The sequence below is a fragment of the Chiloscyllium plagiosum genome, unplaced genomic scaffold, assembly GCF_037043375.1.
Source record: "Chiloscyllium plagiosum isolate Xiang-an unplaced genomic scaffold, Cpla_swu_hap1 HiC_scaffold_30, whole genome shotgun sequence".
Classification (NCBI taxonomy): domain Eukaryota; kingdom Metazoa; phylum Chordata; class Chondrichthyes; order Orectolobiformes; family Hemiscylliidae; genus Chiloscyllium; species Chiloscyllium plagiosum.
In genome coordinates, this window is record NW_028270168.1 from 30,991,309 (window position 1) to 31,013,616 (window position 22,308).

Here is a 22,308-nt window from a genome sequence, read left to right on the forward strand (position 1 = left end):
GAATCAAAGGTTATGGGGAAAATGCAGGAAAGTGGATTTGAGGTGTGTCGGGTCAGTCGATCCTTTTGAATGGCGAAACAGGCTCAAGGGGCCAAATGGCCGATTTCTGTTCCTATTTCTTCGGGTCACATGGTCTTAATTAACTCCCCTCCTGATTTAACCTGTGCCTATCACTATCTATCACCCACAAGTCAGGAATATGATGGAATATACACCACATGACTAGACGAGTACAGCTCCAGCAACACTCAAGAAGCTTGTCATCTTCCAAATCAAAGCAGACGATTTGACTGGCATCCAAATCTATCACCATAAACCTTCACTCACTCCACCACTGGTGCATATTCGCTCAGTGTGTTCTATCTACACAATGCCCTGAAACAACTTAGTAAGCCTCCTTCAGTAGTACATTTCAAACCAGTATCCTCTGGAAGGATAGAAAATGAGCTGCAAGTGAATACTACCAACTCAATATTGCAGTTCATGTCAGGCATCATCCTGATTTGGAACTATATCACTGTTGTTTTACTGTTGAAGTGCCAAAATACCTGAAATTCTCTTCCTAATGGCACTACGGATGTACCTATAGCAAATGGACTGCAATAGTTCAAGAAGATTGTTCACCACAACTTCTGAAGGGTAATTATGGATTGGGAGCAAATGCTGAACTTTTTATTCTTCAGTCTTTGAAGCTTTTGAGCCACACTCTATCTGTTGCATAACTTCTCTCCTGGGTCTCCTTTTATGCCTTTTTGATACCATTTTATCACTGGCCTACTTTGGCCAGATAGGATCCATTCAGCTATACCATCAATAAGATGCACTCCAGCAACTCACTGAGGCTGTTTCAACAGCATCTTCCAATGTTTTCCAAGCTCGTGATGGCAGCCATCTAGAAGGGCATCGGAACATTCATTAGCTGCAAATTCATCTGCAAGCCGCATCACCCTAACTTGGAACTATATCTGTTCATTCACCATTGCTCGGTCAAAATCTTGGAACTCTTTCCCTGACATCACTGCAATGTATCTACACCACGTGATCTGTGGCAATTCACTGCCATGTTCGTAAGGGCAATTAGGGATGGATAATAATGTAGAAACATAGGATTTTTGACAGGGGCAGGCCATTTGACCCTTTTGAACCTGCTGTACTATTCAATAAGATCATGGTTGATCAGGTTGTGGTTTCAGACCCGATTTTCTGTTCAAACCTTAAATCTCATGTCTAACAAAAATCTATCTAACCCATCAGCCACCATGTTCTGGGGAAAGAATTTTAGAGAAAAGGCATTCTAAACTGTGTTCTTTAGTTTCAGTCTTGCTCACAAGAGGAAACATCCTCTTGGTATCCATCCTAATCATTCCCATTGGATCTTGTATGTTTCACTGAGATCATTCAGATTCTTCTAAACTGAAATGGACATTGACCTAACCTTTCCAATTTTCATAAAACAAGCCTCTTGTCCTAGAAACGAGTCAAGAAACTTCTTTGTACTGCTTCTAAAGCAACCTTATTTTTTAAAGAAAATGATAAAATTCTACAAAGTACTCCAGATATGGTGTCATTAACACACTGTAGAGTGACATTCAAATTTCAGACTTTTATATTCCATATCTATTGCAACAAACAACATTCCATTTGTCTTCCTAATCACTTGCTGTACCTGCATACTTATTTTGTCATCCATGCAACAGGACAGAGATCCCATTGAACATCTCTCTCCATTTAAATAGTATACTGCTTTTCTATCCTTGCTGCCAACATGGACAAGTTCAGATTTGCCTACTTTATAGTCCATCTGAAAAATGTTTGTCCACTCTCTTAATCTATCTGTATCCCTTTCCACCCAGTTAGCAATGTCCACATCCTGTGAATAAATTTCAAAAAATGTAGGCATGATTTATTTGCTGCTGATGTATACTCTGACCCTTTTTTTGTCTGGATATGCTGGTTGATTTTGTCGAATTTTGCACTTAAACTTACTCTAAATTGGAGAACTAAAGCATAGTTGCCTGTACTACTTCCCAGTCAGAATGAATTTGGTATTTTAACCAACTCTTCCTGGTTCAGACTTTGCACTGCTTATTAATGATTATTCAAAAACAGAAAAAAACCGAGGAAAAGGAAAACTAGATTAAGAAAGTGCAAGAGGAAGACAGGAAAAAATTTAAGAGGCATTATTTGACATTAATTTAGATCATGCTACAAGAAGGTACTTACACTGGAATGAACTAGATCTAATGTTTCAGATGAGTTTAGATCATAGTTAACCAGTAAATACAGAAACTTTATGCTATTTAATGTTGAGTCTGTCAGTGAGGTATTGTTAATGGAATACCATTTTTGGAGGAGCAGGGCACGTTGAACAGCAGTGTCCTGATTTTCTTGTTTATCTGTTGCCATTATGTGGTCATTGGAATTCTACATAATTTGTTTCCTGGCTATTACCAGTGTAAAATCTGGCTCAGTGGCTTGACTTTCTTTAATGTGTTTATATTGCAGCACATCTAAACACTCCTGTTAATGTAAGTAACTCCTGAGAGGTGTTTTTGATCAGCTCTTTGAAGTCTCAATAGGCCAAAAATTTCTTCAAGCAGGCAAATTATCTATCCTCTGTGGAATTCTTAAAATGGCTTATGGGCATAATAATGCCTCATTCCATCTTCTGGTTCATTGCTTCTCTCTTCAGCAGCGTAGCTGAAGGTGATTACTTAGTTAAATGGAGGACACATGCTGTTCCTAGCACCTGCCTATGCTCAGTGCAGCAACAGCATCACGCTAACTCGTTTCTTTTTTTTAGAAACAGTCAGTTATTCAACACAGGTTATGGTAACCAGGAGTGTTGTAAATAAAGAAAAAAGAACTTGCAATTAAAATACACCTTTTGACATTCCAAATCTGTTTTGAAATAAAGTTACTGTTGCTATGCATGAAATTAAGCATCAAATTAGCACACAGCAAGGTCCTACTAACAGCAATAAGAATAACTTTTTTTGTGCTGCTGATTGAAGAATAAATATTGTAAGACGCTGAGAAAGTACCTGGCTTTTTTTTTCAATGTGCTTGGAAACTTTTACCTGGACCCTTATCATATTAACCCAACCAAAAGGCAATTCCTCTGCCAGTGCAGCACTCAATATGTCTCAGAAATACCACCCTACAGCCTGTGCTCAAGATTGTAGAGCAAGGCTTGAATGTATTGACTCAGAGGTGAGAGTACTAAGAGTGAGCCTCAGCTGGCGCCTAAGGAAATATGTTTTTGTTTTGACACTCTATAAATAGGTTTGCAGACACACACTTACTATTAAAGGGGTGAATAATGCATCCAGAAATAATGGCGTGAATTTTAAGTAACCTTTAATGCCCTATGATTGGGAAATATTTCATCTGTCATGTGTATTTGTTTGTTTTTGTTTATTAATTTTCATCAAAGGTATACTTTGCAAACAAAAGGAGTATTTTAAAAAAAAACTGCAACAAAGCTTTTACCTTTTTTACTAAAATTGCTACTGCTTCAGAAAGAGCAGAATTTTTTTGTATTCCCATCAAGTGTATTTTTAAGATTTTAGATTTCTAAGTTATTTTACGTTCTATAAACTTGTAACATGCAAAATCCAAAGCAGGTATACAAATCATCCTTATAGCATGGTCACTGTCCAGACTGGTGCATATAGATTAGATTAGATTAGATTACATTACATTACAGCGTGGAAACAGGCCCTTCGGCCCAACAAGTCCACACCGAAACGCAACCCACCCATACCTCCTATATTTACCCCTTACCTAAAACTACGGGCAATTTAGCATGGCCAATTCACCTGACCTGCACATCTTTGGACTGTGGGAGGAAACCGGAGCACCCGGAAGAAACCCACGCAGACACTGGGAGAACGTGCAAACTCCACACAGTCAGGGGCATTAATGGAAGGGGCATTAATGGAAAGTCAGAAAGCTGCACCTGCTTGTGGAAAATTGAGGAAATAAACAACTCCACTAGTAGAAGTGAACTGTTCTATATTTTGACTGTCCTCAGTTGGCTTATTTTCAAACTTCGTGATCTCATCTGTACTGTGCTAGGATAGAGGTTTTTGATTTTCTTTTGTATAATTTGAAAGTACTGTCAAATGACAGTAAAATTCAGAAATATGTTATGTGACAAATATACCATATTTGAGGGTTCATATTTTCAATTTCTTTTCACTAGATTCTGAAGACCTTGAAGCGCTTGAATGAATTTCCTATCACTGTGGATATTTTAGCTGTAAGTTACAATTTTCTGCATTTTAAAGTTTAGGGAGTGGAAGACCACGCTCCTCATAAACTAGCTGCCAATCTAATTTGGCATTGTACAATTAGAGTTTATAATATAGAAAACTTCCATTCAGTCGGAAGTTTTCTCTCAAACTTTGCTCTCAAACTTTGATTAGTGAATCTTTGCTTTTTCAATCATTTATTTAAACAAATATGAATTATAAATTTGCATAAATTCTGCAAGTAAATGAAAGTTAAAAACGATGGCCAGAATTTTGTGTTAATTGGTAATACTTTTCCAGTGAAGTTGCAAATAACATATTAAACATTCTACCTTTACTTATTCAATAAGAAGGCAATGACAGGGTTAGGGTTACTTATTGACTGGCACAATCTATTAGGATCTGTATTGTATACATTTTTTAAAAAATTGTTACAATACATTAATTGCAAATAACAGGAGGTGTAAGTGTCATTTAGAATAATATTTGAATTTGAAATATCCTTTATTTGTATGTTGAGATTAATAACATCTTAATTATTGTTGTGTACATCTAGAGATCGAGACTGCCACGGTTAAATATTTCACAATCGGTTTTGCTTTTACTTTCCAGTTTTCCCAATGTTCTTGTCTTCTTTCCTTGTCATTAAAAATTTTCGAAAGCAGTGTTGGAGCAAAGTGCCAGCTATATTGATTGTCCACGTACCTGGGACCACCTCCAGTGTCTACTGATGTAATTGAATATTCTGTCCATATCAGTGTTTGTACAAGAGCACATGATGGATAAGAATAATTCTGTTCTCACTTAATATTTCCGGCTTAAATTGACTGATTTATTTTTTTGACTAGATCTAAGAGTTAGCAGTAAGAACTATGGCTTATTTACCTTTGTAAAATGCAGTGCACCTGGGCCAGTTGTGCTTCATTGCCTGAGATCAGCAGAGACCTGAGAAGCCAACCTAGGAAAGTTTATCTCTGGTTTATCCAGTTCATTTTGGCACTATGCATAGTTTATCATCTTACCTGAAAATAATCACTGTCTGGATGATGCAACCAAAACAATCAATATATCACTTGTCCAACATCAAGGAATCAAGAGTAGGATTCTGATTGAAGAATAAGAATATACTGACAACATAATCTGTGACAAAAAACATACTTCAAAACAATGGAGATGCTGAGTTCTCTTTTTAGGTTGTCAGATTATTTACATAATTCCCATAGCTAAACCCACTATAATGTTGTTCCTATAAAGAGTATTTTCATAAGTAATGACTAATGTTAGATCATCAAAGAATACCAAATGTAGCATAGTGCTTCTACACGAAGATTGTTTGGCATCTACCCTAACTAAATATATTACAGACTTACTTATATTTGATTTTTAATTCTTCTCTTAAGATTTATCTTATCTATAGAATGTGCAAGTCTGAGGAAAAATAGGAGGAGTGACACAATGTAAATTGTTAATTTGTATATTGTAACAATTTGATTAAGCTGGAAATGTACAAGTTGTTACTTCTAAAGCAGATTTTTAGTTCTTAAAATTCAACATATTCCCATCTCTCTAGCCAACTTTCTGATTGTCAATGAATAGATGATTTCTGTCCAAGGTTCTTTGTGGAGAACCTCTGAGCATCTTGTCCTGGCCAAGCTCCACTTTCCTCCAGTTAAATTTGGGGAACTGAAGTCACTGTCACCTTCTTCATTAGTTGTCCATTTCCCTTCACCCCCTGCTCCCACCACTCACCAGCAACAAATCCCATATACCTCCCATAATTACTGTCTCAAGCTGAACCAGACCATTTACAAGCTTTTTCCTAAGTGAGGCTTTGGATCTCATCTTCTTTACCTCCATTAAATTGTCCATCTCTACCCTTGCCTCAGCCAACTACAACTAAAGTTTGCATTTGTGTTTGTGGATTTCATCCACCAGACTAGATTACTCCCAGCAGCCTCCCATCCTCCTCCTTTTCAAATTTGAGTTCATCCAATACTCTGCTCCCTGTATGCTTACGATGCCAAGTCCTATTCACAGATCAATCACCACCTCGCCATCTTTCATTTTATCCCACTAAACCACACCTTAGATTTAAATTGTTTATTCTCTGATCATGTCCATTGTAGTCGGAGACTCTCGTCTTCATAACCTCTTTCAGCCCTACAACTCTCATAGAACTTTACATTCTTCAAACTCTATTCTTTTTCACCTCTCGAGCTCACTTCTGTCTCTTTTTTTTTTAACTGCCTAAGTTCCAAAGTCTGAAATTCTTTGCCGAAACCTTCCTGCCTCTCCACCCTCCCTCCTTAAATGCTACCTCTTTTGTAAGGCAACTAATGGATAATAGGTAACGATAGTTTGGAGTTAATTAACTGATATTCCTATCTTGTTTTACACATAAAAGATTCAATAGAGTAAATTAACAAGGATGTATTATTGCTGCAGTGTTACAAAAGAACATATACTCCAGATTTCTTTCAGAGGCAGTATGCCAAGAAATCAACTACTGTTGAATACACCATGAATGCACATTTCTTGAATATGTTATTGAATGTTGGAGTATAGTAGAATTACTGTTTAGTTTTCAAATTTATTAGAAGAGTGAGGCAAGGATTTGAGATTATGGTAAGTGTACAAGCTGAAGAAATTTATTTCATTGCTATTTCTTTTCTTTTTTGTAACTAGGATACAGGAATAGGGAAAACTGTGAATGGATTCAGGAAGCATGATGTGGTTGGAGATTATGCCAAGAACTTAGTTTCAAAGTGGAAGAAACTGGTACCCCAGGAAGTAGAACGGTATTGTTTTAAAAGCCCTCTCAGCATAAATAGGGAAGTCTTCCTGTGTACACAATACATACACAACTTTCCTATTTGTGTTTAATGTATAACAGCCAAATTCTTGAACTTGAAAGAAAGAGATTATTAATTGTGTTATAATGCATAAAAAACCTAAAATGCACACTTGTTCCCTCAATGTGGTAGTTTTAAATGTGGAGGTTGTCATTTTTAAATGACCCCAACTCAAGCTCTTTGGCAATTTATTGTCACCAGTTTTGTAACTGGAAATCTATTTTTTATATTAATGTTAAAATAGAGGGAATGGCATTCCAAACTAAAGTGATCAGAAATCTGAACTTTTAAGTAATAAAATTTTGTTTTATGGGTGTCCTTTTGAATGTCCTAGTGTTTAATTACTATTAAAGATGAACAAATGTAATGCAGTATCTCACATTCCTTGGGAGTGTCCATTCCTCTGAGCTAGGAAATCAGCTTCAAGTCCTACCTGCTCCAGGTATGAAAATAACTTCTCTGGCCAGGTTGATTAGAAAATATCTAAGTAAAGTATTTTAGTGATACTTGAAAGATGATTAGAGTTTGCAGTTGAAAAAAAAACTGCCTTTGCCTCTCTGCTATCTACCACCCTCCCCCCCCCCCCCCCCCCCCCCCCCCAAATAAAAATGTCCCTGATTATTTGATTAACAAGAGCATGGCACCAACTTCAGTACTTTTCAGAATTGTAAGTTTGAATGTTGACTCCTCTGTTTTATTTATAACATCATGTTGCTTTATACAGATATAATAATTGTAACTTGAGTTTACGTGCATGAATCGGGCAGGAATTCTATCTTTTGTTCAACTAAATTGTTACATGATCCAATCATCTTTATGACTCCTTGCCTTTCTTTCTCTGCGTTCCAAAGCAATTATTTTTACCAGTGGCTAGACACTTAATTGGAGATCAGAGTCCTGATCACCTTACAGTTGACACATTAGTCTTCAGTCACTCTGCAACAACATGTAAACATTATCTTGTTGGTACACATTTTGCTGTTATTCATTGGGATTGAATGAGAAGTACTTTATATTCCTCTGCTAACTAAAGATTAGTGCTATAATTCTGTTTCTCTGGCTTGCATAATGTTTTGTTATTGCACCCAACAGTGATTTATCTTGCCTTTCTGCCATCAAAGCATAAACTTTTATTGTAGAAGAAAACAATTTGACGTTGTATGCCTGTGCTGACTTTCAAATAACTATTCGTGTGTCTCTCATATGTGAATGTATACCATTACTGTCAGCAGGTTTGATTTGAGGAGCTCAGAGTTGACTCTGATGTTGACAATTAAAATAAACAAATGGATACTTTTTAGTAAATATTAGAAGTCCGTGATTGTGAGTTCAGCTTGACTTTGTTCAGTGTTCCCTCTATTAAGCATGTGAACTAATTGTTAATCCTTCTAGAGGTCTGAGATTGAAAGTAAGACCACCATAAACTGTGTTGCTTGGCTCCACTTTACCAGTGCTTCTGCCTGCTGTTGAATGTTCTTTTAAAAATAGAATGCTTTCTTATTTTCTAAGTACTGCTACAATACCGATTAGAACTTTATGGCCAATTATTAATTATGTTTATTTTGTTCAGATCTACCAATACATTGGACGAGCGACAATTTAGTTACAATAAAGGGGTATCTCGAAAGAGACACCGGGACCTTCCTTCAGAAGATGATTATGGACAGACATTCCAGATCCTTCATAGAGAGTCCAGTGAACCAAACTATGAACATATTCATGAGAAAAGGAGACATTTATTGGAGAATGAGAAATCTTTCAGATCTGGTAGCCAAAGCTATGAGTCTTCAAAATCCAATTTTAAAGAAGAGGCAGAGAGATGGACTAAATCTCCTCCTGTGGAGGACTATGATGAGGAGAATGACTATTCTGAGGAAGATGTTGAACAGCCTATGCAGCCATCAAAAAGTTTCCAGAAAGCTCCTCGGGACCATCACAGCTCACGGGTAGAAGTGAACACAGGCCGGGACAGGGAACATAAGTCTTCACACAAGGGAAAACAGCAATCAGTTACAAAAGATGAAGAAAAATATAAACTTTCATCACTACAAATGCAAGATAAAATAAAATCTTCCTTAAAGGAACAGCATAATCATAGGGACCGAGGAGAGTTTGCGTCAATAAGTTCCAGTCATAAGAAACCTCGCCAGCAACCTGAGGAAACTTTAGAATGTAAAAAATATAAGCACAGAGACTCAGACAAACGAAAACCTGATCATGAAGAACCAAGGAATACATCAGACAAACCCAAAGAGAAACCTACATCAAGTAAACAGAGAGAACAATCAGATTCCAAAAAATCAAAACCTACAGAAAAGCATCAGTCTGTTTCTTTCCCTAAGGACTCGACTAAACCAGAAATAGCTGATGACTTTGAAGAACCAACAATGTCATTTGAGTCTTACCTAATCTATGACCAGCCACAGAAAAAAAGGAAAAAGGTTAACAAACCTGTTGAGAAAGTTAAAGAGACTCGGCCAGATAAATCCAAAGGCTCAGATAAACTTGTGTCAAAATCGGATTCTAGAAGCTCAGACCCCTCTTGGAGAGAGAAGAATGTTGAAGAAAAGAAGAAATCCAAACGACACATTAAAGAAGAGGCTAGTGTTAAACCCAGAAAGGTAAAATTAAGATTAAATAAAATTGCATTAAGATCTTAGCTAATTCTGGGGGGGAAAAAAAAAGTATTTTATAGATTATAGAAGTTTAACAGTCATCTCGTTTGTGAGATCTGGGGTGACATGGGTTAAAATTCAGCCCTTTAGATCTAGAGTGTATGAATTTTTACATGGGCTTAATGACCACAGCTTGCCAAAGACAGGAAAAGAGAGACTAGCCTTTTGCTAAAAGTGACCAAGTTTGAAGGCACTGTGTTCTTACAATTGTTTCAAAGTTGCTTCATCTGTTGCTGTATTTTTAACTCCCATAGAATACCCTACAAGAATTATATGGTCTATAGGGGTGTAGCCATTGGAAAAGCAGAGAACAGAAAAAGGAGCAATTGCACATTTGAGTCTCAAGGACCTACTATGTCATTATCGCAATGAAATAACAATGTTTATTTCAAACTGTACATCTGTAACAAATTCTTAGCCTAGTGGTTTTGCTTTCTGAACAATTGTATTGCCTGTTGGGTAGAAACCTGCCTAAATTTCAAACTCAAATTAAGTATCAACTGTTTTGTCCCTTTTATTATTATTGGTAACTAATTGTGCATTTGGAAGAGGAACTATATGTACTTAGTGCTTTAATTTGACAGTGAAATTCAAAAGCCTCAACACATCCTGAGGAAGTAAACCAGTGTCACCATTAATTTAATCCTGCCAAACACTTGCTCTGCACTCCATTATTAAAATTAGAAACTAGTCTCAAGATGTGTGAAAATGGCAAGAATATTGATGAGGTTGAATTCTACACAATAAGAAACATTCCTGTTACTTCAGACTTTGGTATTAACTGCCTTATGATGCTAGGTACAGATTTGGCAAGTTCAAGAAACGTGGAGAGAATATAGACTGACTTGTGCTTGATTTTTGCTTCATTTTTCCATTACAGTGAAAAGCATGTGTGATTACTATGAACATCTGTTTTCTCTGATTTAACCTGAGAATTTTATTTGCTACAGCCAAGTATGATGCTGGGTCCTCTACTTTTTGTCATTTACGTAAACTATTTGGATGCGAGCATAAGAGGTACAGTTAGTAAGTTTGCAGATGAGACCAAAATTGGAGGTGTAGTGGACAGCGAAGAGGGTTACCTCAGATTACAACAGAATCTTGACCAGATGGGCCAATGGCAGATGGAGTTTAATTCAGATAAATGCGAGGTGCTGCATTTTGGGAAAGCAAATCTTAGCAGGACTTATACACTTAATGGTAAGGTCCTAGGGAGTGTTGCTGAACAAAGAGACCTTCGAGTTCAGGTTCATAGCTCCTTGAAAGTGGAGTTGCAGATAGATAGGATAGTGAAGGTGGTGTTTGGTATGCTTTCCTTTATTGGTCAGAGTATTGAGTACAGGAGTTGGGAGGTCATGTTGCGGGTGTACAGGACATTGGTTAGGCCACTGTTGGAATATTGCATGCAATTCTGGTGTCCTTCCTATCGGAAAGATGTTGTGAAACTTGAAAGGGTTCAGAAAATATTTACAAGGATGTTGCCAGGGTGGGAGGATTTGAGCTATAGAGAGAAGCTGAACAGGCTGGGGCTGTTTTCCCTGGAGCTCGGAGGTTGAGAGGTGACCTTATTAAGGTTTACAAAATTGAGGGGCATGGACAGGGTAAATAGAAAAAGTCTTTTCCATGGGGTCGGGGAGTCCAAAACTAGAGGGCAAAGGTTTAGGATGAGAGGGGAAAGATAGGAAAGAGACCTCAGGGGCAACTTTTTCACACAGAGGGTGGTACTTGTATGGAATGAGCTGCCAGACGAAGTGGTGGAGGCTGGTACACTTGCAACATTTAAGAGGCATTTGGATGGATATGTGAATAGGAAGGATTTGGAGGGATATGGTCCGGGTGCTGGCAGGTGGGACTAGGTTGGATTGGGATATCTGGTTGGCATGGACGGGTTGGACCAAAGGGTCTGTTTCCATGCTGTATATCTCTGACTCTATATCAGTGGATTGCCCAGCCACCGATTGGTTTTGGGAGCAGGTTAGCTGTCAAACTCCTGGCCACAGAATTAAATTTGGCATAGTGTTGAACTGTAGAGTCATTGAAAAGACTTTTTTTATTATGACATTATTTCTTATTAGACATTTATTAAAATAAATTATGGTACTATCAATGTTCTCAGCAGCACTTTATTCGTCGATGGCTATTAGCCTTAAAAGTAGAGTGAACCACAAAAGGAAAAGATATAGAAATACATCAGCAATGAAGTATTTAGTTTTACACTGGCCAATATCTCTCAGTTTTGGCATCCGATATCAGATGCTGCTGGATGGATCTTCAATTATTATTTGCAGTTTGTCACTTCAAGGCTGAAATTTTAATATTGCTTTTTCTTTTCCTCTTTCTCAATAGATGATGATTGATGTAGTACCTGTATTACCGGATATTCCATTGCCACTTATCCAGCCCAACTATAGACCCCTTCCTTCAATGGATATGACACCATTATCACCACCAAAAAGAAAAGGTGAGTCTAACCTGTTGTAGTTTGGAATTGTGAATATGGTCACGGTGTGAGTGGATGGGACTTGGTGAAAGTTAGGATAAATACTGTGGAGTTTTGGAATGACTTAATGATACAGAGGTTGCAGTTGGAAGGCTGGCAAGGAGAAAGTTGGAATGGCGGAGACTGAGGTAGTAAAGCTAGTCAAGATATGGGTTTTAGCAGATATGAGCTGAGGCAGAAGTGGGGCAGGCAGTTTAATAGAGGAATAAGTAGATTCCGGAGGTGATATGAAGATGGAAGCTCAGCTCAGAGTTACATAGGAAAGTTAGCTTGTGAAGAGTTTGAGTAGAATTTTGCCAGTTGATGGGATGTTTAGCTACTGATGTTGAATTTGATTCCACATGTTTCAATCTTACCCAATCAATGCAGGTGGGGGAGCCAGCCAATAACAGATGGAGGTTTATTGGTAGTTTCAGCATGTAAAAGGAAGATGCTATATTTAAATGCAATTTGCAGTCTTCACATACCACACATAATATGCTGAGTTTCTCCTGGTGATGGGGCCCCAGTGAAGGACCAGAAAACCAGGCACGACTCAGTCTGAAATTAGTTCATCCATAACTAATTTGTCATGCTCCCTTTCCCAAAATCTGCTTACCAATTGGAAGATCTAGCAGCAGTATTGTGAGACAAGAGGATGCAGTGATGATCACTGACTCTAATGTGATTGGGGTCAGGTGTCTCTGAGGCTAGTTCAGGTAGGCCATGAGATATTGCTAAAGAGTCAGCCATTGTCATTGGAGGCTTAGTAGTCCGTCCTTGTGTCACAAACTGTTCCAACCGGATTGGCCCCGCCAAACTCGCAGGGAGGCCTCCACGGTCTAACTGGCTGAGGAGGGCCCAGCTACTTATGCTCTGTTTAGCTGCTGTCCTTGTAGTGAGATGACAATAGTTTCAAATGTCCTCAGCCTTTGTGATTGAATTCTGCACATGTCTAAACCGTACGCCTTTAGGGCACTCCTGTTTTTACCCAATTTCTACCACCACAGTTTACCTGAAGAGTTGAGGTCCCTAGGACTATCCAGGATGAATGAGTTGCAGCAGTTTCCCTGGAACCATGTACATGTCCGCAGAATTTGTGATGTCAGAAACTAATAATTTGTTCAGCAAGTGGGAAGTCTTCATGAAAGCACATTGCTGCTGTGCAGGTACCTTGATAGCCACATGCATACAGTCCTTGGGAAGTGAGCTGTGACTCTGTATTGCCTGGAAAAGAATGGGAAGAAAAGAAGATTGCAGCTAATTTACCAGCTTCTTTTGTTCTAGCTTGAGTCTTTTGACCAGTGTGTGACAGGTATTCTGGTTGAAGAGATTGTATGATCTCAGTTGGGAAAAAGAAGGATGGTGAGTGGCTGTATGTGCATGTGCGCAGAGTTACGGTGGGTGTGGGTTGTGCATTTGAGTGCTAGGTTGTTTATACAGTAGCTGGAGATGCATGTATATGGGGTGATTGTGTATGTCTGTGTGCATGAGTGTGGGTTGAAAATGTGAATGTTTGGGAGGACAAAGTGTGTTTTTTTAATGCAGTGACTAGAACTTAATTCCTGAAGTGCTTTGGATATGAAATACAGTTTCCTTTCTGCTCCAGCTATATCTGTTCTGTCTGAGGAGGATCTGGGATTTACTGGTCGCCGGTTTAACTCAAAGATGCAGGTGTATTCTGGATCAAAGACTGTCTTCCTTCCAAAGATGATGTCATTGTATGAACAGTGTATTCGAGTTCTACAAAACAACGTGGATTGTAAGTCACAAATAAGCATCAGAATTGCATATTTGCCCAAGTATGTGAAATTAGGATTGCGTGATATGTTCCTAATAAGAAAGTAGCTCTGTATTCATTCCAGGGTTGCCTGATCCTCTGCTTTCAACATTTGAATTTAAACATAGGTATTGCTTTTTGTAAGTTTTAGTTTTATTTTGTTTGTCACACTTCCCTCCGTCACTTGCCCCCCAGTTAGAAAGCACTTTGATTACACTAATATGTGCTTCAGAGATTGAAAATCTTTGACTACTCCATAATGCCATCCATTGGTGTTCCAATCTACTTTGTTTGGTTTGTCTCTCTCAGCAAATAGATGGAAAGATTTTCACCCTACCTTCTTATTGAGGGGTAATTATATGTAATTATCAAGTAACATTTAAATGTCAGCATGTATAGGGCTCTTTCTTGACCAATGGTATTTTCCAAACTTTCCTTAAAGACTTTGGTGCCCTGGTGTGGTATGGTTCTGCATGTGCTAAGATTTCTATTTCCTCATCACAGTGTAAACGTTGATAAAGATCATTGGCAAGTTACTTGACACAGGCTAGTAGATGTCCGGACTTCCTTCAACAGTGTTGCATCTCAATACCATAATTTTCAATTCTAGCTTCCACAGATTTAGTTCCTTTCTTCCCTCCTGTTCTTGTACATATGTGGTTGCTTAATGTATATTCCTTCCTTATCTTGATTTGAATTTACATGGTCTCAATCAGTAAATGTTGCTGGGGACTGCTGAATAACGTGCAGTACTAATCATATCCACTATTGGTGGGAAGGGATTTAAAGAGCTGCATCTTTGGGTTCGAACCAATGACCTCAACTATGGCAATGCCTGAGGCCAAAACTTGCTGCATTCCTTGCAAGGAAGCCTGAGCATTTTAAAACTAGTTGTATGTTTGAAGCTGAGGGAAATTGAAAAGTAGAATTGTTGTCTACATGTTCTTTTTGCAAAAACATTGATCCACATGTGATTGTGTTACCATGGTCTAACATTCCAGTATGGCTAGACCATAATCTTTCCTGCATGAATGAGTTTTGTGGACTGTAGGAAATAAATTCTTCATTCTAATTCTCTCTAAATACTTTATCTGTCAATAGAGTAGGAACCATGTTGAGCTGGAATGGATTATACATGTTATACCTGTTATTCAATATGACAATTTTTAATTTAATTGTTATGCCATAATAATTACACTAGTAACCAGGATTCCATTTACTCCTTTCTCTTAAACTCACAAGCTAAAGATAAAGGCTGTGTAAAGGTAAAGTCACTGTAATCCCAGAGGACAATAGGGCTATTCTCTCATGAGAGACATCTGGTAAACTAAAGATCACCATATTTCAGGTAAGAGGTGAGATTGAAAAGGTGGAACTTTCATGGTGATCTCAGCCAGTACAGGTATTGACCTGTGCTGTTGGTGACACTTGACATCGCAAATCAGCTATCTAGCCAACTGAACTAACCAGCCTGTGCTGTAGGGCTGTATATTGTGGTTAAATTAGAAGCACCCCAATCTTAAGACGAGGTTTATGATTTTAAAAAGACTCCGAGTCGACGTATCACAGGATTGCTTTTCTCAAAGCTTTTATATAATTATATGTTGACTTTTATTCCTTTTTCTTCCCTGTTGCTGAGATAATGTTTTGCAGATCACAGACATTCTCCAGAACTCTCTCTGAATATGAAAAACACTTAACATGAACCTAGATTTCAGGAGTGGCATCATACTTGAGTCTGATATAATCATCTGTGCAAGTGTACATTCTAGCAGGATAATAGTCAGTCGAAAGATGTCTTTATTTAGTCCCCTACTTTTCTTAATCTGAAACTGAGGTATTTTGTAGCTGCCAGAGAGACATTTTGTCTAAAATTTATAAATCTTTGTGAATCCTATTATTTGGGAATGTTATAGACTGGAAATTCCATGAAGTGCTCCTCAGCTGATGTTACTTTAAGGAGGCCCTGCTTCTACTGTTTTATCTTTGTGTTGTATATTTTTCATTAGTATCTGTTGTGCTTTCTTGCAGCTATTCATGAAGTTGGAGGAGTGCCATTTGAAATTTTAGAACCTGTCCTGGAACGATGTACCCCTGAACAGCTGTATCGGATTGAGGACTGCAATCCGGTAAGCCTGTGCTCTGATTCCTAAAAGGGAAGTTAATGGAAAGGTACAGGAACTGCTCATTGTGGTGCCCCAGTCTTTGCTAATAGTAAAACAAATTTTTATCTTTTCTGTGATCCTAACTTTATTTATGGGGAAGACAGTATGATGAGATACTAGTGCAGTGGTAATCTGACTGGATTAGTAATCCATAAACCCAGACTCATGCATTGGGTACAAGTGTTCAAAACTCACCACTGCATGTGGTGGAGTTTAAATTCCAGTGAAGGAAATCTGAAATTTAAAGTTAGGCTCAATAATGGTGAACCATGAAGCTATAACTGTTTTTTGTAAAAACCAATCTGGTTCACTAATGTCTTTTTAAGGAAGGAAATCTGCCATCCTTACCTGGTCTGGCCTACATGTGACTTCAGATTCAGTTGGTTGACTCTTAACTGACCTCTGATTCGAAAAGCATGGCAATGGAAAAAGCACAGCAGGTCAGGCAGCATCCGATGCAGCCACAGAAAGATTTTGTCTAAAACTTATAAACCTTTGTGAATCCTATTATTTGGGAATGTTATAGACTGGAAATTCCATGAGGTTGCTCCTCAGCCTGGCAAGCCACTCTGTTCAAGGACAGTTATTTATGGGAGACAAATAATGGCCTTGCCAATGATTCCCACGTCTCACAAAAGAATGAAAAAAAAGTGGTTTGAAATAGGTTGACAGACTTTAAGAATTTATTAAGAGGTGTGGTGAAACACACTTTTTGGGCCAAAAATCAGAATCCCTCAGAATTTGTTGTGATCTCAGTTGAAATATTTTTTGTCTTGTATCGTCTTTGCTGTGTCCTGTCAGTGTACACATTGATAAAAAGAAAAATGGGACTTATTTTTCACAACTTCAGGTCCCAGAGCACTTAAAAGCCACCAAAGTGGTTTTGAAATGATGTAATTGTATTGCAGGTAACATGGTATTCATTTTGTCCATGACAACAGCATTTGAACAGCAATGAAATAAACAACTAGATAATTTGTTTTAATGTTGTTGATGAGGGACAAATATTTGTCAGGCACCCAATGAACTACCCCGCTCTTCTTCAGACAGCTAGCCAACAGCAAAAGTCTGCTGATCTATTTTAAGTGAGTTCTGGTTATAGACTGGGAAAATTTACATCCTCCCACATCCCAATAGACCAAATTGTTGATATGGTGATAGCTGCATCTTTCTTGTTGATTCTAGAACTGTGCTGAGTTAGCTGATGTCACCTAAGGCAGCGGTAGTAATGTGACCTATGGCATTAGCACCCAGTGGTTGCAGAAGTGAAAATAAACCAAAGCTCCTGATTCAAGATGCTAACGAGTGTCCCATTGTTTGAAGTGGATCTGAGTTCTGTCATATGTAAACAAGATCAGATTTGGATGTGATGCCTCTATTGGTCAAATTGTTTGCTGGTTTCACAATGAAGAATAAACACTTGCATGAAAAACATTTACAGTACCATAGGATAAAAGGAGGAAGTTTCAGATGGATTACCTACAAATGGGGAGATAGCAGAAAATGTTTTTGGAAATTGATGCTTTATGACATGCATCCTAGAATGATATGGAGTGCTGAGAGGACGTGGCAAATGATCTGACCACAAATTTTAAGCATTTTTGGACATAGATCTTATGTCAGGAAACTTGAGAGTTTCTATACTGGTACATTTGTTCGAAAAGTACAAAAAGATAAATTGGGTAACTGTGGACCAGTCTAACATGAGTAAGTAAACTTCTGGAAGTCATTATATTGGGGATAAAGTTAAGATAAAATGCATGTAAACTAGGTAATAAATAGCACTGTATGAAATTAGAATATGGTAGGATGGAAAAGAAATTTGATATACGTGTCTACATGAAGGCAAACAGATATTGCTAAACCTGTAGCAAAAGGTAGATAAGCTGCAGTTAAAATATAGTGTATACTTTGGAGTTACCATGCTTTAATATCAAGACTTTGGCGTGGGTGCAAAAGAGGGTTACTGAGATGGCAAACAGGGAATTAATTGTTTTAGTATGAGGAGTGCTCAGGAATACTGGAATTCTTAATTTTGCTAATTGCTTTTTTTCCTCCAAGTTAAAAAAAAAAACTGTTTGAGGAGCAGATTGAAAATTTTTGAACTTAGTACAAAAGTAAGATCTTTTTAAAACACAATTGTGACGAATAAAATTAGGAGAGATGGGGAAAAAAAGCTTTCCATCCTGTAGAAAAGTACTGCTCTATAATGACATGCATTGAGGTAAGTGTCATTCTGGATCCAGATTCAGTGCCTTGGTCATTAGGTAGAGTATCATCATCAAATAAAGTGTTGACTCCGGTCTTAAATATCCCAGGGTACAGTACTTCGGAAGATCAAGGTTCTTTTTAGAAATTAAAGTTCATCATTAGAAAAAGAGATGGATGTACTCCATGCTTAGAAAAAGAGAACATACCATACAGTGGCATCAGTTGAAACAAGCGAGATTGTAGTGGAATGGAGAGGTGGATAGTCTGAGAAAATTAAAAATGGAACACGGTAGACAGCAATAATGCAGGTAACATCAGCTGTGATCTGCAATTAATTTATAAGCAACAATTGTATTTCTCAATAATGCTATTTGTCAGTTGGCCAGTGTTGGCACTGAAGAAAAAGATGGCTTTTGATGTGTTACGTGTTAGGCTCTATGAAGTCAAAGGTAGGTATATATGAAGGGTATGTCTGAGGGCATGTTTAGCAACCCACACTTATTGTATTAAACAAGTAATTAAGTTGTGGAAACAGAGAATTGCTGTTTGTTTCCTGTGGCTATTTTGTCAAATTAGCTGAAAGCTTGAAAACTTTGGGACACTGGTATCTTGTTGGCTGTCTGATAAACACTAAAATAGTTCATGCTGGTGCAGGTTTCACAACTACATGGTCACACATAAATATGAAGAATGAGGTTACTGTTTTCAAAAGAGCTGCCAGCATGGTCAGATGATCTGAACCTGACTTCATTCAAGTGTTTTTTTTCAGGCATCACAGAACAAGGTCAGTTTAGGTTGGGAAGTGTTGCAGTTGTCTCCAACATTTCTAAAAAAGAATGATTAATTATTTTCAGGACATTGAGAATTCAATTAGTTCTTAACTGCTACATAATATTCACCATCATCCTTTTGAGTTCTCTGCCCAAAAATGGGTCTAACCCACAGCAGTGAGGTGTCAACCAAGGGTAGGGAAAAAAGGCAGCTCCCAAATATACCCCAACAGAAGAGGGATTGAACTCCAAGCTGTTGGTATCAATCCGATGCAAATTGGTCATCCAACCGACTGAACTAACTGGTTCCTCCAAGTTTTTTGTTTACTGTAGAAATGTAAACATACAGGAATTTTGGGCAAGGATTTTCTCCCTCTCTCTCATGCTTTAACAAGCTGATTTACTTTTACAAACTTCACTCCTTTCCCCTTGTCCCTCCCTAAACCCTTCCCCTCCTCCTCTTCCCCCCCGCCCCCCCATTCTCCTCCTCCTCTCTCCCTCTGCCCTTCACTTTCCCCCTTCCTTTCCTTCAACTCGACAGTGAGAATTAATAGGCCATGAAGGACATTACAGCCAAATGTAATCCCATTTAACTTGATCTCCAAATATTTGCACTCTCCAGTGGAACATAACAATCCAAACTGGTAGCATTTGCAATGTTGAGATTTTCTTGTTCTGCAATTAGCCAGGACAGACTAGGAATTACCTTTCATGGTGTACAAGACTGAAGTACTAACAATTTATAATGTAATATTCAGAACTTAATTAACTGATACTGCTACTGCCCCTATTGAATCGTGAGTGTGCATGGTTAAGCAGATTGACAGTGAAATTTTCAAATACTCAAAATTGAGCAAAGTAATCCACTGATATAATATAAAGTTTGAGGAAATTGGCTTTCATGTTTTGAATTCCTATGCTCCGAGGTTGTAATGGAATGTGCATTCAATGTCTGGCGTGTACTTCGGTATGCGCAGTTTCATAGGTTTCAGTAAGAATGCCTAGAATTTATCAAAGTAGATTATTTTATTTTGAAAGCACTTTTTCAATTTTTCATGCTTAATAAATTAACTGTTGTGTTTAGATAACTTTTGATATGTGGTGACATGTTTTTTTAAAACCATGCCTTATTTGCAAGAAAGGAGACTTAGTACACAATTCAGACTGATGTTCTTATTGAGCTATTGACTTCTCGCTTTAGCTTCTGTAGAAAGTGTAGGTTATACATTTATATGTGTGACTGGAAATGGACCTGGGAATGGAAGTTTAAACCGGATGTTGTATACCTTTTGAAAATGACCAATGGACAATATGGAATGTCTCATAAATATTGCCACCTCACATAGAAAGGTCTTCTTTTTCTGCAATGGTGAGTTCAAAAGAGCTGGAAAATGATGGAAATCTGAGTTATATCAGGTCTGATATAGCAGCCAATCATGGGTTGAAATTGGTCTTGACAAGGGGCAATAGATATCGGCAATGTGTTTTGTGCATATCTCATTATCTGCTCCATTAACTACCACCCAACACCAGTTTCTTCATCTCCAGTGTCTGGGTGTTGATCTGCAAAATTATCCTTAGTATTTACAGTGCTCACTCCCTACAGGAGAGGTGAGATGAATTATCTGTTGTCTCGTCTGTCTTTACCATGTGCATTCCCCTTTAATTCTCTCTAGTTTTCATCTATGTACAGATATTAGATGCTGATCTGTAGATCAGATCAAATCGCTGCTAATTCACCGGAGACCAGTTTTAATAGGCAAGCCTTGATGGTGAGCATTTATAGGTTAGTTGATTAGATGGAACTTTCTAGTTGTAACTAATCCTGTCCTTCTAAACTACCTATAAATATGCACTTTTCAACGTGATAGTAATACAAAGCAAAAATTCCCTAAATTTACTCCTTCCTGTAGGTACTGATGTTATGACCGATTGCATTACTACTAATTTTTATTGACTACACTAAACTAGACCAACATTGTAATACCTAAATTGACAATTAATTTGGTTGCATACGAATTGTTTTTGTGATTAATTTACAATATGAAGCAGTAGTGTAGCTTCAGTGAAGACTGATTTTGGAGGATGGAAAATTAGGTGTAGAGGTGGATTTAAAAAAAAAATGTAATTACGTAGTTACATTAAGTAGTCTGCTAATGTCAAAAATGGAGTTAACTAGCAATCACAACAGTTAACATTAATAATTGAAAAACATCCAAATTAGAAATACATGAGGGGGTGCATTTGTCCTGTAACATTTTATTTACTGGTAGGTATCTTTTCCCTAGGTTGGAGGATTTCAAGACTAGGGGTCACATTTTTTTGAGGTGAGAAGAGACCGATTTTAAAGTCGTGGGTGGTAAATCTTTTACAGAGGGTGGTTCGCATTTGGAATGAACTTCCTGAGGAAGTGGTGGATGCAGGCAATGTTACACCACTTAAAAGACAAGTACATGAATAAGAAAGGTTTGGAGAGATATGGGACAGGAACAGTCAGATGGGGTGAGTTTTTAGTTTGGGATTATATTTGGCATGAACTAGTTGGACCAAAGGGTCTGTTTCCATGTTGTATGACTCTATGTAGGCGTGAAGATTTTAATTGATTACTTTTAATCTCTATCTTTTAGTAAATGGATAAACGGGAGTTGTAGCCAAAAACAGGTAGCATATGGTAAAAAGTTATGATAAGATTGGTTCACTTGGTAACTACCAACTGTGTCAAAAAAAATGCTATATAGGAAAAGAAAATCTAAGCCTTTTCTTTGTCGTTGACTTCAACTTTTTCAATTAGTGTCTGATTGTGCATTTCTGCTGCCAAACAGACTTTTGTTGAAGAAACTGATCACCTGTGGCTGAGACACTGTAAAAGAGACTTTAAGAACCAGGAACGACAGGAGTTTGAGTCATGGCGTGAAATGTATCTACGTCTTCACGATGAGCGAGAGCAGAAACTCCGAGCTATAACTCAAAGCATTAGTTCGGCGCATGCCAGCAAACCAAAGGGTAAAGAACAATTTTAGTGAATGCAATAATTTAACTAATTGACAGAAATTTACTTTGAGTTGTACCAATGCAATGAAAGAACACACAATATTTTCTCTTGTTTCAAAAGGTTTTATG

At 37.8% G+C, this 22,308-nt stretch overlaps 1 protein-coding gene across 2 annotated transcripts in view; it reads left to right on the top strand.

Moving 5' to 3' along the window:
* The window catches only part of eloa (elongin A), a 55,555-nt gene that overhangs the window by 21,992 nt on the left and 11,255 nt on the right, over positions 1-22,308 (top strand). For both annotated transcript variants that reach the window (XM_043717743.2, XM_043717744.2), the window contains exons 2-8: positions 4,208-4,264; positions 6,942-7,054; positions 8,679-9,729; positions 12,130-12,244; positions 13,872-14,024; positions 16,074-16,171; positions 22,011-22,191. In XM_043717743.2, coding sequence (XP_043573678.2) covers positions 4,208-4,264; positions 6,942-7,054; positions 8,679-9,729; positions 12,130-12,244; positions 13,872-14,024; positions 16,074-16,171; positions 22,011-22,191 — 1,768 coding nt within the window. The remainder of the gene's footprint in view (positions 1-4,207; positions 4,265-6,941; positions 7,055-8,678; positions 9,730-12,129; positions 12,245-13,871; positions 14,025-16,073; positions 16,172-22,010; positions 22,192-22,308) is intronic.